We start from the raw sequence: 19,377 nt of genomic DNA on the forward strand, positions 1-19,377 counted from the left end.
CAAAAAAAGAAAGAAAAAAGGACACCGGCATTCTCGGCTGTTTTGTAAAGGAGTACAACTATCTCTGCATGCTGAAGGAGTCCAGAGTGACGCTCACCTCTGCGTAAGGTGGCGGTGTTGAACGGCGGGCGGATCTCGGTGTACGCTCGCTCTCTGGGCACGGTGCACTGCATCTCCATGTAGCTGCTTTCGGGGAGGCAGAAGGGCAGACCAGGCAGGTCTTTGATGGTGGCGTAAGGATTCTCGCTGTTCAGAGAACTGCTGCTCGCCGCCACCACGTCTTTCAGCTCTGTCACCACACAGGATACATAAAGAGAGGGAAGTTAAAACACATCTGAAGTGCACACAGTCAGAAACAGCAGCATCAAGGTCATTTTAAAGTCTGTGTACACTTTATGTGAAGGGTGGGGGTCACCAGGACCCAAACGCAGAATGAGGAGAAGGGGTGCAAAGTATGACAAAAAGAGAGCTTTATTTAACAAAAGCCGATGTCAATGAAAAAACAAGAAAATACATAAACCAGTAGCGCGAGGAAGCATCAAGACAAAAAACCGACAGGGACAAACATGGAGGAGCGAGGAAGACAACGACCAAACATGGAGCAAAGGGCAAGACAAGATCAAATACACAGAAGGGTAATCACAGGACAAGACACAGCTGGGGAGGGGAAGTGTTCCTGGCAAACACAGGAAGGAAGTCCAGACACAGGGAGAACAGCATTTCAAAAATAAAACCATGACGAAACACACAAAACTCAAATCATGACACGTTTAGCCACAAAAATACTCATTTCTGTGGCTATCACCCATGTAATCTCTGCATTAACGCTCTCATGGTTTTGATTCATCCTTTTTCTGTAGCAGTGTTGGTATGCCTATTTCTCTCGGTAACTGAACGGCAAAAAGGGTGACATGGGGTGAGAAACTACCTTTGTTGTAATATTTCCCGAGGCTGGCACTGTAGCTGTAGCTCCGATCGATTCCAAAAGCTCCTGTAAACAATAAAAGAGAAAGCTGGCATCCTCATTCCTCATTTATGGCAAACTAATCAAAAGCAGATTATCTGCCTTGGAAACTTACAAAAACCAATCCCAGGTGTGTGAATGCTGCCAATGCAATTACCACTTCTTATAAAGTCCTTATTGATTTTATAGTCTTATATCAAAGCATTGTTGATTTCATAAATGTTCTGCCCGAAGGAAATGTATTGGTCGATAAAGTTTGATGGATATAAAGAGAACGTGCTAAGCTTTCTCCTTAGCTGTTACTTCATGTTTCTGAATTTACACTGAATTGTTACATCTTTTTGCTTCATATAGGATATGTGTATGTTGTATTCTGCTGTGTTCCATCTCTTTTGCCCCTTTCACACCAGCGCCTTTTCAGCTCCGGCTCGGAGCTAGAGCCTGAAAAGCGCCGGGTTTTCCAGTTCACACCGGAGCTGCGCCGGCTCTTAGCTCCGGAATCCGCTTCATTTCCAGCTCCAAAAAATTGTCGGTCCAGAGGCAAGAGCTTTGGAGCTAAGAGGTGACGTCGCTTACGTCTCTCTTACGTCGAGGCGTGCAGGAAACTAAACCCACCTCCCATGGGTCGACTGTTATGCCTGCCTACAAGCAGTAGTGCCTATAAACACACTTTATAAAGTCAGGCAACACTAACCAGGCTTCGTGTGATTCTGTTTATTTGTACCTTACTTTAACCATCCGTTCACTGTTATCGATCATTGTGGAGAGAGGCAGACGTGTTGTTTTGTATTATTGCAGCTATCGGATGCAAGTAGTCAGTTTAGCTTCGGTTGCTATGCCAACATCACCCGTTTTATACCAGAGAAACTTTCATAACAGCGTTGTGATACCAAACAGTGTCAATTCAGACTGACACACATTCACTTAGGCTAAGGGGAACTGGGGATATGCATCAGCTGCTTGTGTGAGTCGGACAGTGAATACTTTAGAGCGGCCGCTGCAGTGTGAGCTAACCGGGAGCTAACGGGAGAATAAACTCCTGTGGAAGAGCAGCACTGCAGCGGTCGGTAAATGCTGCAGAAACACATTAATAAACAATGAACCACGGCACTCTGGAGAAAAGTATAAGGTTGGAGAAGTCGTTATTCAATTTATTCTGGCTTCGTGTGATTAAAAGCAACACGATCATCGACCCGACGCTGTTGTTGTTCTTGTTGTTGTGAGCTGCCGTTGGGGGGCAAATCAGCGATGTAAACGGTGACGTCATGACGCAGCAGGGGCAGCTCTGGGGCGCCAGTGGGCGTGTGAACAGAGCGGGAGCTGAAAAGGGAAACCGGAGCTGAACCAGAAAAGCTCCCGCTCGGAGCTAGAAACTGAAAAGCGCTGGTGTGAAAGCCGCATTTAAGAACGATTATGTTCATTTTAACAAAAAAAATGTAGTGTTTCACTTTAAAAGATTATTCTGTCTCGCTGATAAAAGTTAAGGTTCTATTAATCACTAAGCTCTCCTGACACTCAGAATAGGGAGATACTTGTAGGTGGTTAGCAGAAGATTATATTAGCAGTGAATTGAACGTTTTACAGATTATGTTTCGCTGTGGTCAGGAGGTCAGGAAACCAATTCCTTACATTTATTATCTTGTAAATGTTAATCCACTCATTTCCTTTTACTCTACCGCTCCAGGTCAATCTGCATTATGTGTCTCCACTAAATGGATGAAGTGACAGATCCTAAATGTGAATCACCCATTGCTGACGGACCTGAGTCTTTGCGAGGCTCGTGGTGTTTCCAGTCCGCAGGAAGAGTGGCGTTGCTCTCGACCCCAAACAGGCCCCGCCTCTCCCTCTCCATGTTTTTCACACTGCAGAACAGCTGGTTATTGGTGTTCTGTGGGGGACACACAAACGGAAAATAATCAGAAAAGCAAAGCAAATACCAAGATAAAATATGCTTTTGACATGAAAACCAGAAGCGCTGTGACGTACTGGGTCAGCATCTGACGATTTATGATCTCAGGGCCCTGAAAACACAGCCTGCTGGATACATTACCCAGGTCTCCCGGCGCTGCACTGTGAGGCCTAGCAATGTCCTAACGTTTCAGATCACTGCACTGATGTAGCAGCGGTGACATTCACCTTGATGGTGCGGTCGTGGTTGTTGGGGAGGTGCGGCAGTGGAGGCCTGTTCTGGCTCAGCGTGTGGTAGCTGGGGTTTGAGTAGTAGTGGTGGTAACTGCGAGGGACATCTGTGAGGCCAAAACAAACACATGGATAACGTCTGCTGCAAATAAATTACCTCAAGGTCAATAAAAAGCATCTCTGTGGGACCCTAATAACAAAAACACATGAGTTAGATATAACTGGAACCACATCATGACCAAGAGCTTAAATAATCCTGCCTGAAGTGTACTAAAGAGCATTTGTCTCTTATGCAAACATATCAATCAGCATGTTAACATTATAAGCATTATAATTTAACATCATTTTACCTCATTAAATAGCACCGTGCTTTTGCAAAAACATAAACGATGAAATAAAAAATAGGTTTGAGAAACATAAGCACTAACAATAGCAGAAGATTTGCATACGTCTCACTCGTTTTAGAATCTAACTCATTGATATAAACAATATTTTAATTATTGCCAGTTATCAAATGTCAGACAATATACCTTGTACTCTCTTAGATCACACATTGGGTTCATTACAAATATGCAGAGAAGCTAAGAACATTTCTGTAGTCTCTCTCAAGTCTGGCTTTTAAAGAAAGTCAGTCAGGCAGAACCCAAAGGAAATGATGGTTGAATAATTGTTGTATTGGTAATTTACTCAAGTTAAGCCTCTGAGTACTTCTTCAACCACGACATAGACGTACCTGGCACGGTGTACTCAGAGTTGACGGTGCGGCTGGTGGAGAAGGTCACGGTGGGGGTGTGGTTCTGCTTGTCCTTCTGTCTGCGGCGGTACAGCAGCAGCAGAGCGAGCAGCAGCACCACCAGGAGGACCAGCACCACGATGCCGCTGATCGCTCCCCACGACTCCCGCTCACCGGGGGGAAGGGGCACCATGACGCTCCCCGACAATACAGGTGTTTCTGTCAGAGGAAGTGGAACGTTTAATAGAGTCCAGCAGCCTTTATTCACTTTCCACGTCAAAGATGGAATAAGAACAGCCATGAATTCAAATGGTCAATGTGTAGGCTCCTATATTCATGGGAGAATGGGTTTGTATCCATACCTTGTTTGCAGTCATCTTCTTCACTCTCACACACACAGTCTCCTGTGTGTCGGTCACAGAGGAGGCTGCTGGGACAGGAGCAGGTCTGAGTGCAGAACGGACCAAAGCGACCCGCACTGCAGGCTGGAGAAACACAAGACACACATCACATCCATGCATTAGACACACAGACACAAACAGGGGAGAGAAATACTCTACTTGTCATGTTTCACCGTATCTTTGAGAAATGGGGAGCATGACCAATGGGCTTCTTACATCAACAGTAACTATCTTATTATATTATTATATTGATATGGTTGATTACATTTTAATTTAACTTCTGGAAACGTTTTGAACTGTAAAGCTCATTGATTAGTCGATCAAGAGAGAATTAACCTACAACAATCCTCAACGATTCAGTCTCAACTTTTTTTATTTAAGGATTTGGAGAACATGAATATTTAACAGGGCATCCATGACATCTGTCAAGTTATTGGGGAAAACAGTTGCTTCTGCCCCCTTCGTATCAGTAAGTTAATTAGCACACTTAGCACATTTCATGTTAGTAACATTTTCTCCCAAAAGAGTGTACTTTTCTAGTTGACGTATGAAGTTGCACTCACGTATGGAACAGTCAGGAGCAGTCCATCCAGGCAAACACTCACAGTGACCGTCCCGGTGGTCGCATGTGGAGTTGTTGGCACAGTTAACACACACCTCGGTGCACTGTTTGCCGTGGTATCCAGCTGGACAAACTGTAAAACACACAATGTGAGATATAAAAATCACCTGCACTCACCAGATTGAATCCAAGGGATTTCTGTAACATTTAAGTGCTTATGTTTTAAATGGTGGATTTGCACGTAGATGGATGATTATTGGTGTTATTCCTAACCTTGATCACAGTTGGGCCCGGTGTATCCTGGCAGGCAGTCACACTCTCCTGTCACATGGTGGCAGCGGTACGAATGGCCACAGGAGGGGCAGGGCATGCCGCACTGCTCTCCATACACACTAGCTTTGCATTCTGGGAGAAAAACAGATATAGTGTGAGGCAGGGCAGATGTTGCACACTAACAGTAAATGGCATGCATTTATAATGGTGCTTTTCCAGCCTTTACGACCACTGGAAGCACTTTCAACAACACAAGTCAGTATTTCTTCATTCACACACATGCAGTCACAGTCAGAGGGCGCCATACAAGATAAAGCGGCAGTCCACCAATCAGAAGGTCATTACTCGACCCCCAGCCGCTGCAGTCGACCTGTTCAAGTGTCCTTGAGCAAGATATCGCACCCAATATTGTTCCCGATGGCAGTGCCAAAGATAATGGTGTGTGAGTGTTTATTACTTTGTGGCACTTTGTATGGAAACCTCTGCCTCTGTATGAATCATGACTTGTGTACAGCAAAGTGCTTTGAGTGGTTGCAAAGAGTGGAAAAGCACTATATAAATGCAGCCAGGCTAGTAGAGTTCTGGTTGATCTGATTTAGCAATAACACTCACTGTTCTGACAGGTGACTCCCCAGTAGCCAGGGCGGCACACACACGCTCCAGTTTCCCTCAAGCACGTGTCGCTGTTGGGGCAATGCTTGTTACAGGTCTGGTTACAGTGGCGCCCCCACAGGCCCTCGGAACACGGCTCATCGCAGCGAGAACCTTGAGGAGGAGAAAATGAAAGGTTAATGTCATATGCACATAAGCAACAGTGTAGAACGGGCAATGAAAATCTTATGACTGAATGAAAAGCAAAAGTGCAGGCCCGGTGTTAAATTGAGTAAAATTGGCAATACCACAATGGACATGTTCTACACCCAAGTCCTGCATTCATAAATTAACTTCAGTAAGAGTAAGCAAATATGACAAGTAAAATATACCATAAAATGGAAAAAAGTCATTGCGAAGAATAGTTCCCTTCAGAGTTTTAATGCAAAAATCGGTAAGTGCCTGTTTTAGTCGATTACCTACACATTATGTTTACTTTAAACTGGCTGATGTATATTATTGTACAATAAGTATGATTCTCCTCCATCTTCAAAGACACTGGTTTACATACATTTTATAAATGTATGAAAAGCAACGGGCACAGAACCCCCCCCCCCCCGCAGTGGGACTAATAAAGGATTTCTGATTCTCATTTAAAGACTTTTTTTCCGGACAGGAGATTCTTTGACTATACATGTTCCATTTAATTCTACTTTATACTTCTACTCCACTTCATTTCGGGTAGAAAAACTGTTCTTTTTACTTGTATCTGAAGTTGAGTGGTACCAAAGCCAAGCTGGCAGCGACACAGGCGGACGTCGTCACTTACCCCCCCACCCTGGCAGACAGCGACACTCCCCGCTGGTTGCTTGGCAGCCGTCATCATGGACACAATAACACCTCTTCAGGCAGCCTGGCCCAAACGTGCCCATCTGCACATGTGAGCAAATGCCAACGGGCAAAGAATCGTCAGGGGAATCTCTTCAACGTTCGGCCAGCTCAGTCAGAGTCAGACAAAATACTACACTGGCAATGTGTCGCCGTATAGACAGCCTGGTGGTTGGCATGGCAGAGACAGGAGGGGCAACCGGCCAAAACACAGATGGAAGCATGCAGAAGTAAGAGATGAAAAGCTGGACGACATTTCTACAGACTGTCCAATCAGAACTGACTTGTTCTGATTCATTTCGGCCCTTATGATTTCTGTATTAAGTCTTATCAAAGATAGCAGTTAATTTGTCCACTCAGCTTGACATAGAATAAACATATAGTGCTTTTTCTTATCTTGTAAAGTCAGTATTATTTACAGAGCAACCTGGGTTTTCATGCAGTGCTGTGGCTGAAGTCCAGGACATTTATTTCCATCATTTTGGAGGTGAAGAGAGAAGTTAAAGATGTTTACCTAGCATTTATTTCTTATTTGTAGGTATTTGTTTGCATTTCTCAAAGATCATTGGCAGGATGTTAAAGTTCACCCACCTTTATTTTTAACAAACTGGTGGTATAATCTATTCTACAGTGATCAGTACACTTAGTGGTTTTCTGGAAATGTATACAAAATGCCTCAAAAAGAACCAGTTATTTCTCTGGTTTAACATTATCTCATGGATCTTTCACTTCATATCAAAGCACGTACCGGGCACGGTTGGTCGCAGCGCGGCCCCCTCCAACCGGCTGTGCAGGCACAGGATCCATCTGCAGGATTACATTTTGCCCCGTTGGCGCAATGGCAGGTGGCGTTGCATCCTGGGCCCCACGTCCCCTCAGAGCAAGGGGTGGAGCAGTGCGGCCCCCGCCAGCCTGCAAAGACAAAGGAGCGTCAACCATGTTTGATAGAAAGTTATTTGGTCTCGAGTCATTCATTCATCAGTATGTTCAATAAATAGGTAAATCATTCATCAAACCATATCTTCTTCAACAGTGACCTTCTTTTTGAATATTCTTTACCCTCTTTGCAGAAGCAAGCCCCGTCAGTTGCCGAGCAGTCAACAAAGTTTTCACAGGAGCACTCCAGGGAGCAGTTCTTGCCATAGATGCCACTCTTACATGGACTCTCACAGTGAACCCCCTGCAGTAATAACAAAGCTTCACGTTAACTATAAACCTACAAGCAGTGAACAGGTGACACACAGCACACACATGATGATTAGATCTGAGCACAGAAAAGGAATAGACCATCTGATACCTTCACCACACACTCATTCCTAACTAAGTCATGCTAAACTGCTCCACTCACCGTATACCCGGGGGTACAGTGGCATTTTCCGGTGGCGCTATCACACACCCCTCCATTCACACACAGACACGGCTCCAGGCAGCCATGACCGTAGAAACCGTGAGCGCACGTCTCATTACAGAAGAGTCCTGCCCAGCCTGGCTGACATGTGCATTCTCCTTTCATGGGGTGGCAGCTGGACAAAGACACAGAGATACATATGACTCAACTGCTACAGAAATACAAAGAGAGGGTGAGAAAGGTCTGCCAAAGAAACGAGTTCATCTTTCCAGTCAGTGACACTTGTGATTTAGTCAGTCTGAAAATGATTGGTGTTGATAAAACTATCTCGTACAGTACATACAGGTAGTACGTGTGTTGTATGAGACAGTTCGTTGAACACCTGTAGTGTGTTTCTTTTCCTCATTAAGGTTCCAGGTGGGTTTGTCTGTCCGTCAGCAGGGTTGTGGGAAAACTACTAGTACTTTATAGATAAAGAAGAACAGTTTACATTTGAAACATGCACACCCACACAGGTGTTGCCAATTATACTGATAGATTTAGCGTTCAGTTGCCCTTACTCCAGGTGCAACAGCTTATTCAACCAGCTTCATTCCCGTCATTCACACCAGTGGAAACATACATTGAACATTACAAATAAACATTGCTGCTCCCAATACTTAGCCAAACAATGTGTGTCTTTGGAACTGAGGTTTCGCTCTATCGAGATGGGATTATTTCTGCTTCCCAGAGGTGCACTGCCTCAGAGGAACGTTTGAAAAGATGAATCCCTTGTTTCTGACAACCTCCACTCTTTTTGTTGTTCTGTTTATGTTTTTATGTTTCATGTGGAACTACTTGAGCAGGTCTGCCTTGAAAAAGAGATCAATCATCTCAGTGGGATACACCTGGGTAAATAAAGGTTTGAAATTAAACTCACCTGAGAGTGTGTTTCTCCTGGCAGAGGCACGTGCGCTCACAGTGCATGCCGTATGTTCTGGGTGCGCACATCCGGTCCCTGCAGTGTGGACCGCTGAAGCCCGGCTCACACAGGCAGGCTCCATCGATGTTGTAGCAGCGCGCCCCGTTAGCACAGTCACACACACCCTTACAGTCCTGCCCGTAGGAGCCTGCAGCACACTCCTCATTACACCTGAGGGACACGGGGAGTATAGTGATACACTGAGGATCTGGACAACATGGGAAGCAATACACAAGTCTGTTGTTGTTTTGTTAAATATGACAAATCAAATCCAACACTTTTATTTTGAATGGTGATGATGATGAATGATTTCAATTATTTTGAAATTGTTAGAGTTCATTCTATTTTACATTAAAAAACTCCATTGTTTGACAGATCATTGTCTTCTTGACACTTTGCAATCAAACATCAGCTAACTGCATGCAATATGCTCATGTATAGCAACCACGTCTGGGTGTGATGCTTACAAAGGACATCAAGTGTATGATGGAGACAACACGTGTTTTACTTTGGCATACACTTGCAGTCTTAAAGGGGAACAAAACAATTATGAAACATTCCCTTTTTTGTATTTTTCAAAAGAAACCATGATTAAACAAGTATTTAGATGTGACTCGCTTTTCCTTGTCACATACAGGCTTATAAGAATTGACCAACACCTATTTTAGTAATTCCACCACATCTTGACAGGCTGTTGCTATTACTCCTACAAGCCAATCAGAGCCAGGCTTACAAATGAATGGTGGGGGCTTTCAATTAGAGCATGTACAAATATTCTAACAGAACCCCAAGTATGAGCCTGAAAACACAGTTGTGTGTTTTTTTGTTTTACTTGTGGTGGATAAAAAAACACTGTCCCTTGATTAGATCATTTTATAAAATAACGTTGCCTTTAATATTAGTCAAAAGTAACCACAAAAAAACAACCCACCTGTTACCAGTGAAACCTTTAGCACACTGGCACTGTCCAGTTTCAGGGTCACACTTGCCCCTGTTGTGGCAGAGACACTCATTGGCGCAGTTCTGTCCGAACCGTCCCTCTGAACATCGCTCTGTGCAAACGGCACCCTGCAGAATAACAAGGCAAACAACATTGAGGCCGAATGAAATGCCAAGAAAAGGAAGATGCACCATTGCACAACTGGAATGAGACACCAACATTGCAACCTTACAATTTACGGTTACTCAAAAAAAAAAAATGTTTCTCTCTGGAATCACAATCACGTCTCCTCTCGTGCATGTTTTCCAACAACAAAGTAACCTCCTGAAGGAATTTTCACATTAGTGGAAAACCATGCAGCTGAGTGTCCCCAGAGATGACAGGTCGTTTCAAAGTGTCTTCAAAATAAGTTTGTCTCTTAGAACAAAGTAGGAGCCATCTGGAAATGTACATGAGGCCAATTCAAACTCTGGCAACCTCCACGGATGATATAATGTTTAGTGTCGGTGCAAGCTTTGAGGTAGAGACGTACCGTCCATCCAGGTGGGCAGTCGCAGATCCCTTTGCCTTTACAGATACCTCCGTTCTGGCAGGGGCATCGCGCCTGGCATTTCCTGGGACACGCCTTCTCACAGCTGGGGGACAGGATAGAGCCCATGCTTAATAACAGCTTAATGGACCACTTTAGTCAATACACTCCATGTGTCCTCATGAGACATTCCTGAAGACTTAGGTAAATGTTTTCTTCTACAGTCAGACTTTTTGTCTCAAGCACTGTTAGTTTGTTCTACTTTCTTACTTGAGTTGTCTTTTTTCCTTTATCTCAAGTACCATTTTGTTTAAAGACCAATGGGACTTTTTAAACCTGTTTTAAATTATTATTTTGTTTGCAGATAAATAATGATGGATTGTTATAGAATGTAATTAAAGATTATGGTCTAGGGAAAAGTAAAATACAGGGGTCACAAGCGCTGATCTCTGTGATTAATACACACAAATCACCTAAAATGCACACTTTTGGGATATTATATTTTCGAATGCATTCTTTATGGACATATTTTAAATATATGCAAGTTATCAAGAAGTTGTATTCAGTCATCTTTGTGGCAAAGCCCCCATTTCTTATTTAACTCAAAGTGATGTGTTGTGTGTTCACGTTGGCAGTTCAAGAGTTTCCACTCATATTTAGCAGGAAGATGTTTGTATTGTTGTTTACTCATCCTCGGGGTCAAATCAAAATGCAGGCGTAACAGACGACTCATGGATATTAGTGAAGTACGGGCCTTTTTCCCATCTTATAATTCATTGTGAAAACAAATTGCTTGGAAAAGACAGACCTGTGTCCGACAAACATCCAGAGAAAATTAAGATAAAAAAACCAACTGTTATTACATGAGGTGGTAAGTATCTCCTCCATCAAATAGCAAACATAGCATTTCAAGTTACATTTGTGGCATGACTTGGCAAATTCAATTGCTGCTGACTTTTGCTTTTGAGGACAGATAACCCTTTTGTGTGTTTGTAAACCTGCTTTGATACCATACTTTATTAACTATAAAAGAATAATATGTATATTATCAACATTTTGGAAACTGAAGAGGGGAACCATTTCAAAATACCAATATGTACTATGGAGTTAGAGAAAAACAGACCATGTTAATACTACAATCATGTTTTTCAGATAATGTTTGGCCCGATACACAAGAACAGCAGAGCATGTTGTAATACATCTTCCAATATAATGCTCCTATCATATATATGTATGTGAACTTACAATGTCCCGGTGAAATTGTCTCGGCATGAACACTCTCCGGTTTCTTTATCGCAGGATCCTCCGCTGCCACACTTGCACCTCTGCAGACAGCCCTTCCCGAAGGTGCCTGCAGGACAGGACTCCTCGCAGTGTCGTCCTATGAACCCCGGGGGACACTGACACGTGCCCTTGCCCGGATGGCACAGAGCTTTGTTCTCACACTTGCACTGCTGACTGCAGCCTGCACCCCAGTGTTTCTCATCACACGCTGAAAGGTAACAAGAAAAACTGTTATTGATTATAAATAAGACTACTGATCCAGACTGCTAATAGCTCCTGAATATTGCGTTGGTCTATTCATGGTGAGTTGCACTTAAAAATGTGAATTGTGACCCTAGATTTATATAAACTCAATCTCCCAATGTGATATCTACTATGATGATAACAAATAGGAAAATGTCAATCTACCCTGGGAGAAAAGGATACAATGGAGATCACACGCTACATCTATACATCGGGCAACTCGTTGCGTTTTGTTATTTTAATTCAGAAATGTTGAGATTAAACAGCCTCACTCGTTCTGACCGAGGAGGTCCTCACTTTGATTGCCAACATCAGCTTCCAGCAATGCACCTCCTACTCTAAACATTGAGTCAGCCTGCTCTGCTATGCAGGAAATGGGAAGAAAAACACTAAAGCAAAATAAGATTACTCATGATTATTATAACATGCATCCAGAGCCTGTGCTCTGATGGAAAACAGAACAGCAACTTCTTTTGGATGACGTACTGTAAAGCTCCACAACACATTATTATCTCCATCATGCTTCCACATCTAAATCTCACCTTTTAGCCCGGGAGTTTTATATTACTAACACATCATTAAGAATCGGCAGCACGATTTGCATGGAGCTCAGAAGATGGACGAATTTGAAATGGATCATTTTACAGAAGCCTGAGGATCGTTTCCGGTGGGGTTAATGTTCAGGGGAGATTCACACAAGGTTTGGATTTCATTTCACTATGAAGAGATCTCAGTCCACTGGGTCGCGTCATGAGACCCCTGATTGGTCACGGGTGCATTCTTCAAATATCTCATCAATACTTTTTGAAGTCTTGGATATTGGACAACATGGAGTAACTGTGATATCCAATTGCACTGACGTCACACATGGAGGGGCGAGAGATTTATTTGAAAGTAAAAACAATTCCAACTATTTCATGCTGAGCCCCGTGAACCATCTTTGTTAGAAGTAGACATTCACTAAGGCCTAAACTACACGTCCATGCTCCACGTGTACCCCCCCATCCCCCAACCCTCTTCTGCACGTATGCCTGGCCACAGCTTTGAAAAGTATAAGGACTGCTTTGACATTAATTACACAGAGAGTAGAGCAAAGCCAAATTTGGCCTGGAGCAAAGCGCGCCACCATGGATTACAAGTTTTGTTTATTGCACTAACGTGGAGCAGGACCCTTGCCTCTTTCGTTTAAATAAATCATACCTTTGCTTGTTCTGCGCGGGAATTGGAGAGGGGCTTTGCTGGATTGTGTCGCATTGACTAATGGGGAACTCAGCTGGAGCAGCGGTGGTGTTTACAGACCGTCTGCAGGACAACGTGCAGATTTACTGAAGTTCTGCAGGACCGTCGGCCTAAGAGCTGAGAGGCTGGAGCGTCCAGACAGAAATGAATGAGTGGGTGAAAACGACCAGCTGGCAGAGAGTCAAAGCCCCTCGGCGCAGAAAACTCTTCCTATGTGTTTTGTTTATCTGCAAGTAAACATACATCCTCATCTCTGAGAGTGTTGCTGAGTTTGTTTACACCCAACTAGGGGGGTTAATGTGTTTCCAGAAAAGAAACTTGTAATATTTGTTGAAAATCTCTTAACATCACGACGGCAATAGATTAATCGAATGCTCTGACAGAAAGGAAAATACTGTCGGGTTGTCAGCAACTTTTGGAGCTAGTGCGACCTGCTTTTATTGGGGAAGAGTTGGGAATACTGGGTGAGGTTTTCGGTCAGATACATTTTTTGTATTTAGCTTACTCCTTATGTTTTCTCCAATGTCACCTACCCAAGATTAAGTATAATTCACTTTGATTTAATCTTTGTTAATGACAAGCATTGATCTACACAACATTGCCAGAATCTTCACATTTGAAAACACCGAAGCGTTTGTGGCCGTTTTTCTTTTAAGCATCTGCATCTGTGCCTGATCGCTCAGTAATCTACTGCTTGTTTGATTACATCACCACACGGACACACAGCGTTAGGACTTCACAGACTCACTGAACTTTCAGGTTCACACTGAGACTTCCTAAATAATAATAATACATTTCAGTGATGGGGATATAGATATGCATCCATTCAGATGCTCTGCAGTTACCTCCACAGTGAAACAGTATCTGATAATGTGTGCATGTAATCCCACTGATGGACACGCACTTCAGAACTGGCATCTCTTGAATATCATTTATCAGGAATGCACACTGGTATGGTGGGAAAATTCTTCTTTTTCCCCTGACAGTTGTCCAAGCAGTGGTTAGAGTCCTGCTTGCGTACAAAGTCCACTTAATCTTCTGAATATCTAAACAACCCTCGCTGCTGGTTTTTGATTCCAGCTCTTTGCGTATATCTTTTCAAAAGTGCTCTGGAAACAGGGCTTACGTAAAGCTTTAAATACTTTGACATGACATTTTGTAACTCCCACTGAACCACCTTTTCATCATTGTCAAAACCATCATATTCCTATTTTTCATTCTGTTCCCAAGGCTGCTCTCTTTCTATCAGTGAAATTTAACTGAGCACCCTTAAGTACTGCACTTGAGTAGAAGAACGTCTAACTTTACTACATTTGTCACTTTAGTTGAGTTTTTCTTTACAGATTGTAATGTGCTTTCTGTCTTGTCAAAACCATGTCTTCCTAAATTTGGTGATTTATCATTTTTCTCAAATATTAAATGTCTCTTTTTAATGTCTCTGTTGAAGTCAATTGTCCTTAGGCTTTGTTCTTAAGCTAAATCTACTATTTAAAACTCTTTTAGATGAGCTGGAAACAATCGTAAACCTCTACAGCAATAAAAGGCAACACAATGCTAATTTTATATTTACAAAGAACATCATATATACTAATAAAACATTGACACTGTGGACATTGTACAGCAGAATGAATGAAAGAATACTATATTGATAATACTTGCATGTGTTTACTTTTACAAATAGGGACGTTTTATAGTTATTATAGTTATTGCATTTTTCCTAAGTAAAGGATATGAATACTTCTTTCACTTTAACGTACTGTACAAAACAACGAATATTGCGTTTGCTTTTCCTTCCCTTTTCTTTTTTCCACAAACTAAAAGTGTTCGGTATGAAAACCTCATCCCCTCTCCTCTTTCCCTTACAGTACTGAGATAGCTCAACACACAGGCATCCAGGAAGTGTCAGGGCTCACTCTGCCAAAAAGACTCCATTATAGGAAGATAAAGTCGAGCCAAGGCTGGGAGGAGGAGGAGGAGGAGGAGGAGGAGGAGGAGGAGGAGGAGGAGGAGGAGGAGGAGGAGGAGGAGGAGGAGAGCAAAGAAGAGTTTTTAAGTGAGGGTGAGAGGAGGGAGGGAGTGTAAGGAGAGACGTGGAGAACTGGCCATGCAAGAAAGAGAGGGGTAACATTTTCCATTTCCCCTTCCCATCACCCCCTGTCAGGACATCAACCGCTACCCGTTAAAGCTATGATCCCTTCTCTCTGCACAGGAATAGAGGGGGAAATGGAGGAAGGCTGTGTACTATTGACCCAGCTGACTGCAGAGAAACGGGCTGAAGTTAGTGGAAAACTTCATTGCAGTGAGGGGGACAGAATACGTGGTTCTGGTTTCACACTCACATGTTGTTTAGACGATTAAATCAGTGGGATTTGAGTCAGGACAAACTAGGTTTGACTCACTGTTCTGAGTTGGTGCCTTAAATAACAATTGTATAATCATTTCTGCTGACAGTTTGTAAAAAGAAGACATAAGTGGGTAGAAGCAGTTGGCTTAATGTCTCTGTCTTCGCTCTTATTGGAACTGTGGTCACTTTTTAAGTTACTGCCAAGGTCTTCGGCCCCTAATTTATTTGTTGTTTTGTCTGACTGCCTTTTGTTTTTGTTTGTAAAGCGACCTTGGGTCCCATGAAAGGCGTTATATAAATCTAATTATTTAACTCGTAACCCATTGCTTTTATGGTGTGCTGTTTGTCAGAAGTTTCACTTGTATTACACTTGATTGTTTTATGCTTTTGACTTAAGAGTACTTCTCGAGAAGTTATTATTTTGAACAGTAACTGTGAGAGGTGCAGCTCCTTCTGGTCTAGTAAACTGTTTTTTGGACTGAGGCTGACATTAATGACTCATTGCTGGGGATGCGGTAATGCTCCCTTGCTGTTTCCATTGGAAAGGCCTTCAGTGTGTGTGAAGTGATGTATGTGAAGCCGTTTGCTTAATGGCCTGTTGTCAATTTCTGTTGTGTGTGTCAAGTTTATTTCTGTGTGCACCTGAACAGACAGGAGAGGGGGAAGGAGAGAGAGAAAGCAAACAAGAGCGAGAATGAGAAAATGTCTGAGGGAGGGGAAAAGTCTGATTCATACCGCTGGAACAGTCGTCGCCTCGCCAGCCGCCCTCACACTGGCACCGATCTGGAGCGACACATCGACCGTGGACACACTCCTTGGTGCAGCGAGCTGTGGACGAGAAACACACTTTATAACAGAGCTGGCTTTGTGGAGAAAAGTCAATACAACCATCTATGCCACGTCTGTGTGTTATCTGAGAGTAAAGATCAGGCGCTGCGACCAAACTTTATTTTGTCTGATGAATCCCGCAGATCAATAGCATGAGTTAAAGACCTCCCCCCCCCTCCCTGGACGTCATTTTTCATTAACAAGATGAAGAAGAAGATGAAATATTGTTACAGTAATCCTGGAATTGCCTGTAATTTTTTTCCCCATCCAAAAGACAGAATAAAGTGAACCTATGCACTCTAGAACAAGCCATTCAATGAACCGATTATAGGCCTTGTAAAAGAAGTGGACATAGCCTTTGGGTCTGAACAAGTGAAGCCAATACAGATGTGTCCAGCAGGGGAGAACTCCACTGTGTGCAAAACTAAGTCTGATTGTATAAAAGTCTATGACAAAATGCTCACTTCATATATTATTCAGTAAACATTTTCCTGAAGGGTAAATGATCTTGATTGTTTTTATCCAGTCTTCTTCCATACATCATGACGTTCCTTTTTCTAAATGATAGTCCCATTTAGAGTCAAATAGTTGCTGGGTATGCTTTAGGGTGTGGCTATGTATCTTGTGATTGACACCTTGCTGTCATGGCAACTTGTCAGTCAGCTAAGAGTGAGCAGCAATACGGTGGTGCAGTGATGACACATTTATTTAGGCCATCCCTTCACAAAAAGAAATAGGATTCACCCATTGCATTTTGTATATCACAGAAAATAAGCTTTATGGCAAACACACATTAGCAGTACTTGACACATTTTGTTCAGCAGGATTATCTCCACATATTAACCCCACGTTGTGATTTTTTAAAGCATAAATTAAGCTTAAAAAAAGCTAAAATAATGCTATAAACAAACTACACTATGGCTGTGGATCGCCACCGCTAAGCTAAAGGCAGACTGGTGTTGGCGTGATGACTTTGTTTATTTAGTCACTTTATAGCGACCGCTATTTTTACGACACATTGAAGCCTCGGATATTCAGGAGTGAAGTATTTACTGATGGGTTTTATGTTGTGGAACAAAACATGAAATCTCATTAGTCAAAAAAGCATTCACTTCAGATGAGAATACCGAAAGCGCTATAATGCTAAGTATTTTCTGGGTTTTAGGACTCATTACTGCCTCACTGTGTGTCACTGCCTCACTCTGTGTATCGCTCCCTAGCGTCCCATCAAATATATGGCATTTGATATAAAAGAGTGCTTCGGAAATGATGATTAATGTTTCAAAAGCGTACTATTTCAAAGGTGTTTTTCTATTCAATTAAAAATCTATTCAACTAAACTATATTCTTTCCCTTCGCAATAGACAGAATAAAGCTGCCAGCTCGACAGCTGCGCTCAAACCACCACCCTAAAAGCATGTCGGACGCCATTCATATTGACAAGGAGCCTCTTAGAGAGTCTTTGAGTTGCCAGCATCAGAAAAAGTGTTGATATTTAATTAATCCAAACATGCATTCATGACTGAAAACGTATAATTACATAAGTCCACCAGAGAGTTCTTATATTTGTGTGGCACTAGATGAGTGATCTCTAATCACATACTGCATTTTGCACGGGGTGCTTTTCTTTTCAATAAGCAATCATTTCACTGATTACTTCTCCTTTAGTTGCAGGTGTGTTCACACTGGAGGCTGGAAATTCTGAGAAAATGCTAACTAGTCATCAAATAAACGAGGTAAGCATAATTGTATCTAATTATATGTATTTAGAAAATAAGGAAACAGTGTACATTGTACAGAAAGTGGGTGTAGGAGGAGTCATAGATGACACACTGGGAGGAGAGATATTTCAATTATAAAACTTAAAGTAGCAATCAGTGGGCTCCAATCTTTGTCAGTCAGGAGAATCAAAGGCTTGTTTGGCTCCAAGAGAAAAACTCCACACAGAGAACGGCGGCATGAGACCACTGTGAACGTTGGCGCAACCAAAATGTGTATATGTGCTGAACAAAAAAACATTTATCTCCAAAATGTCAGTTATTGAAGCAGAAAGCACGCAAACCTTGTTATTACCGTCCTGCACTTCTAAGATCATCCAGTGATGTATGAGAGAGTTTGCAAAGCTACGGTAGAATTTCCTAAACCATGGAGGCATGTGGGGTTTCCCTTTATTTATATATGTCACCGCTGATTGGCAGCAATAACAGTGTGTCAAACAAAACGGTTGACATCGGCATCAGTTCGGTATTTTTAGACGCCAAAAATGAATCTGTTGTTTATTTTTAACTACTGGTGCAGTAGTTAAAAATAAACAACAGATTCATTTTGGCATACATTTATTTAAAAATAAAAACACTGCCTAAAATTGACAATGGACTTTACGTTAGAGTACTTGAAGTTAAGATAAGGATTGTAGTTATAGGTTAATGATTACTTACATCACATACAACGTTTGTGATGTCAAATAACCTGAGGGAGAAATGAAATCCATATGAAGACATCTGTCTCCCCTTCAAACATATTTGATGTTCATGTTTGTTCTGAATTTATTAAAACATTTTGAATTCAAAGGATAAAACGTTAAAGTACACCCCAAGATGTTAGAAGAAATGTAGTCTATACAATAGATAAACACAATAATCAGTATAAACTAAAGCAACCTTGATAAATATCCAAATCAAAAATACACATAAAACAGATGGATTGTGTACTTGTTTGTTTTCAAATGTAACTTTACTCTATAAATAGTTCCTGACCAATGTGTTAAAGTTAAAATTATCTTGAAGCTTGAGTGTGTGTGCTGAGGGTTGTGTTCACATGATGCTATTTCTGTTGTTCTACCCTAAGCTGCATGCAGCCGAGTCACAACTTTTAAATCCATCAGGAACAGTTGCTTAGTTGATGAAATATTAGTTGCTGAATTATGTGGAATCCTAGAACTGAAATAAAATATGAAAATGATGTGGAGGGTTTTTTATGGTGTCAGCAACACACACTTTAGTGTAGTTACAATTCCAGCTGGTACAGCCAATATCAGCATGAAAAGCCCCAGTGGGACCCGAACCCATAATTGTGGTAATTCCAGCATCATGTGCAACTCATATTGACTT

At 42.2% G+C, this 19,377-nt stretch overlaps 1 protein-coding gene across 1 annotated transcript in view; it reads right to left on the reverse strand.

Moving 5' to 3' along the window:
* pear1 (platelet endothelial aggregation receptor 1) overlaps nt 1-19,377 on the reverse strand; it is a 46,820-nt gene that overhangs the window by 2,910 nt on the left and 24,533 nt on the right. The window contains exons 5-22 of the mRNA XM_034101523.2: nt 16,175-16,267; nt 11,575-11,821; nt 10,333-10,435; nt 9,792-9,928; nt 8,819-9,031; nt 7,900-8,074; nt 7,611-7,731; nt 7,300-7,463; nt 6,493-6,595; nt 5,685-5,837; nt 5,073-5,204; nt 4,801-4,932; nt 4,199-4,321; nt 3,837-4,055; nt 3,101-3,210; nt 2,726-2,852; nt 929-991; nt 98-289 (exon numbers count right to left, since the gene is read on the reverse strand). Coding sequence (XP_033957414.1) covers nt 98-289; nt 929-991; nt 2,726-2,852; nt 3,101-3,210; nt 3,837-4,055; nt 4,199-4,321; nt 4,801-4,932; nt 5,073-5,204; nt 5,685-5,837; nt 6,493-6,595; nt 7,300-7,463; nt 7,611-7,731; nt 7,900-8,074; nt 8,819-9,031; nt 9,792-9,928; nt 10,333-10,435; nt 11,575-11,821; nt 16,175-16,267 — 2,607 coding nt within the window. The remainder of the gene's footprint in view (nt 1-97; nt 290-928; nt 992-2,725; nt 2,853-3,100; nt 3,211-3,836; nt 4,056-4,198; nt 4,322-4,800; nt 4,933-5,072; nt 5,205-5,684; nt 5,838-6,492; nt 6,596-7,299; nt 7,464-7,610; nt 7,732-7,899; nt 8,075-8,818; nt 9,032-9,791; nt 9,929-10,332; nt 10,436-11,574; nt 11,822-16,174; nt 16,268-19,377) is intronic.

Source organism: Pseudochaenichthys georgianus, chromosome 16 (assembly GCF_902827115.2).
Source record: "Pseudochaenichthys georgianus chromosome 16, fPseGeo1.2, whole genome shotgun sequence".
Lineage (NCBI taxonomy): Eukaryota > Metazoa > Chordata > Actinopteri > Perciformes > Channichthyidae > Pseudochaenichthys > Pseudochaenichthys georgianus.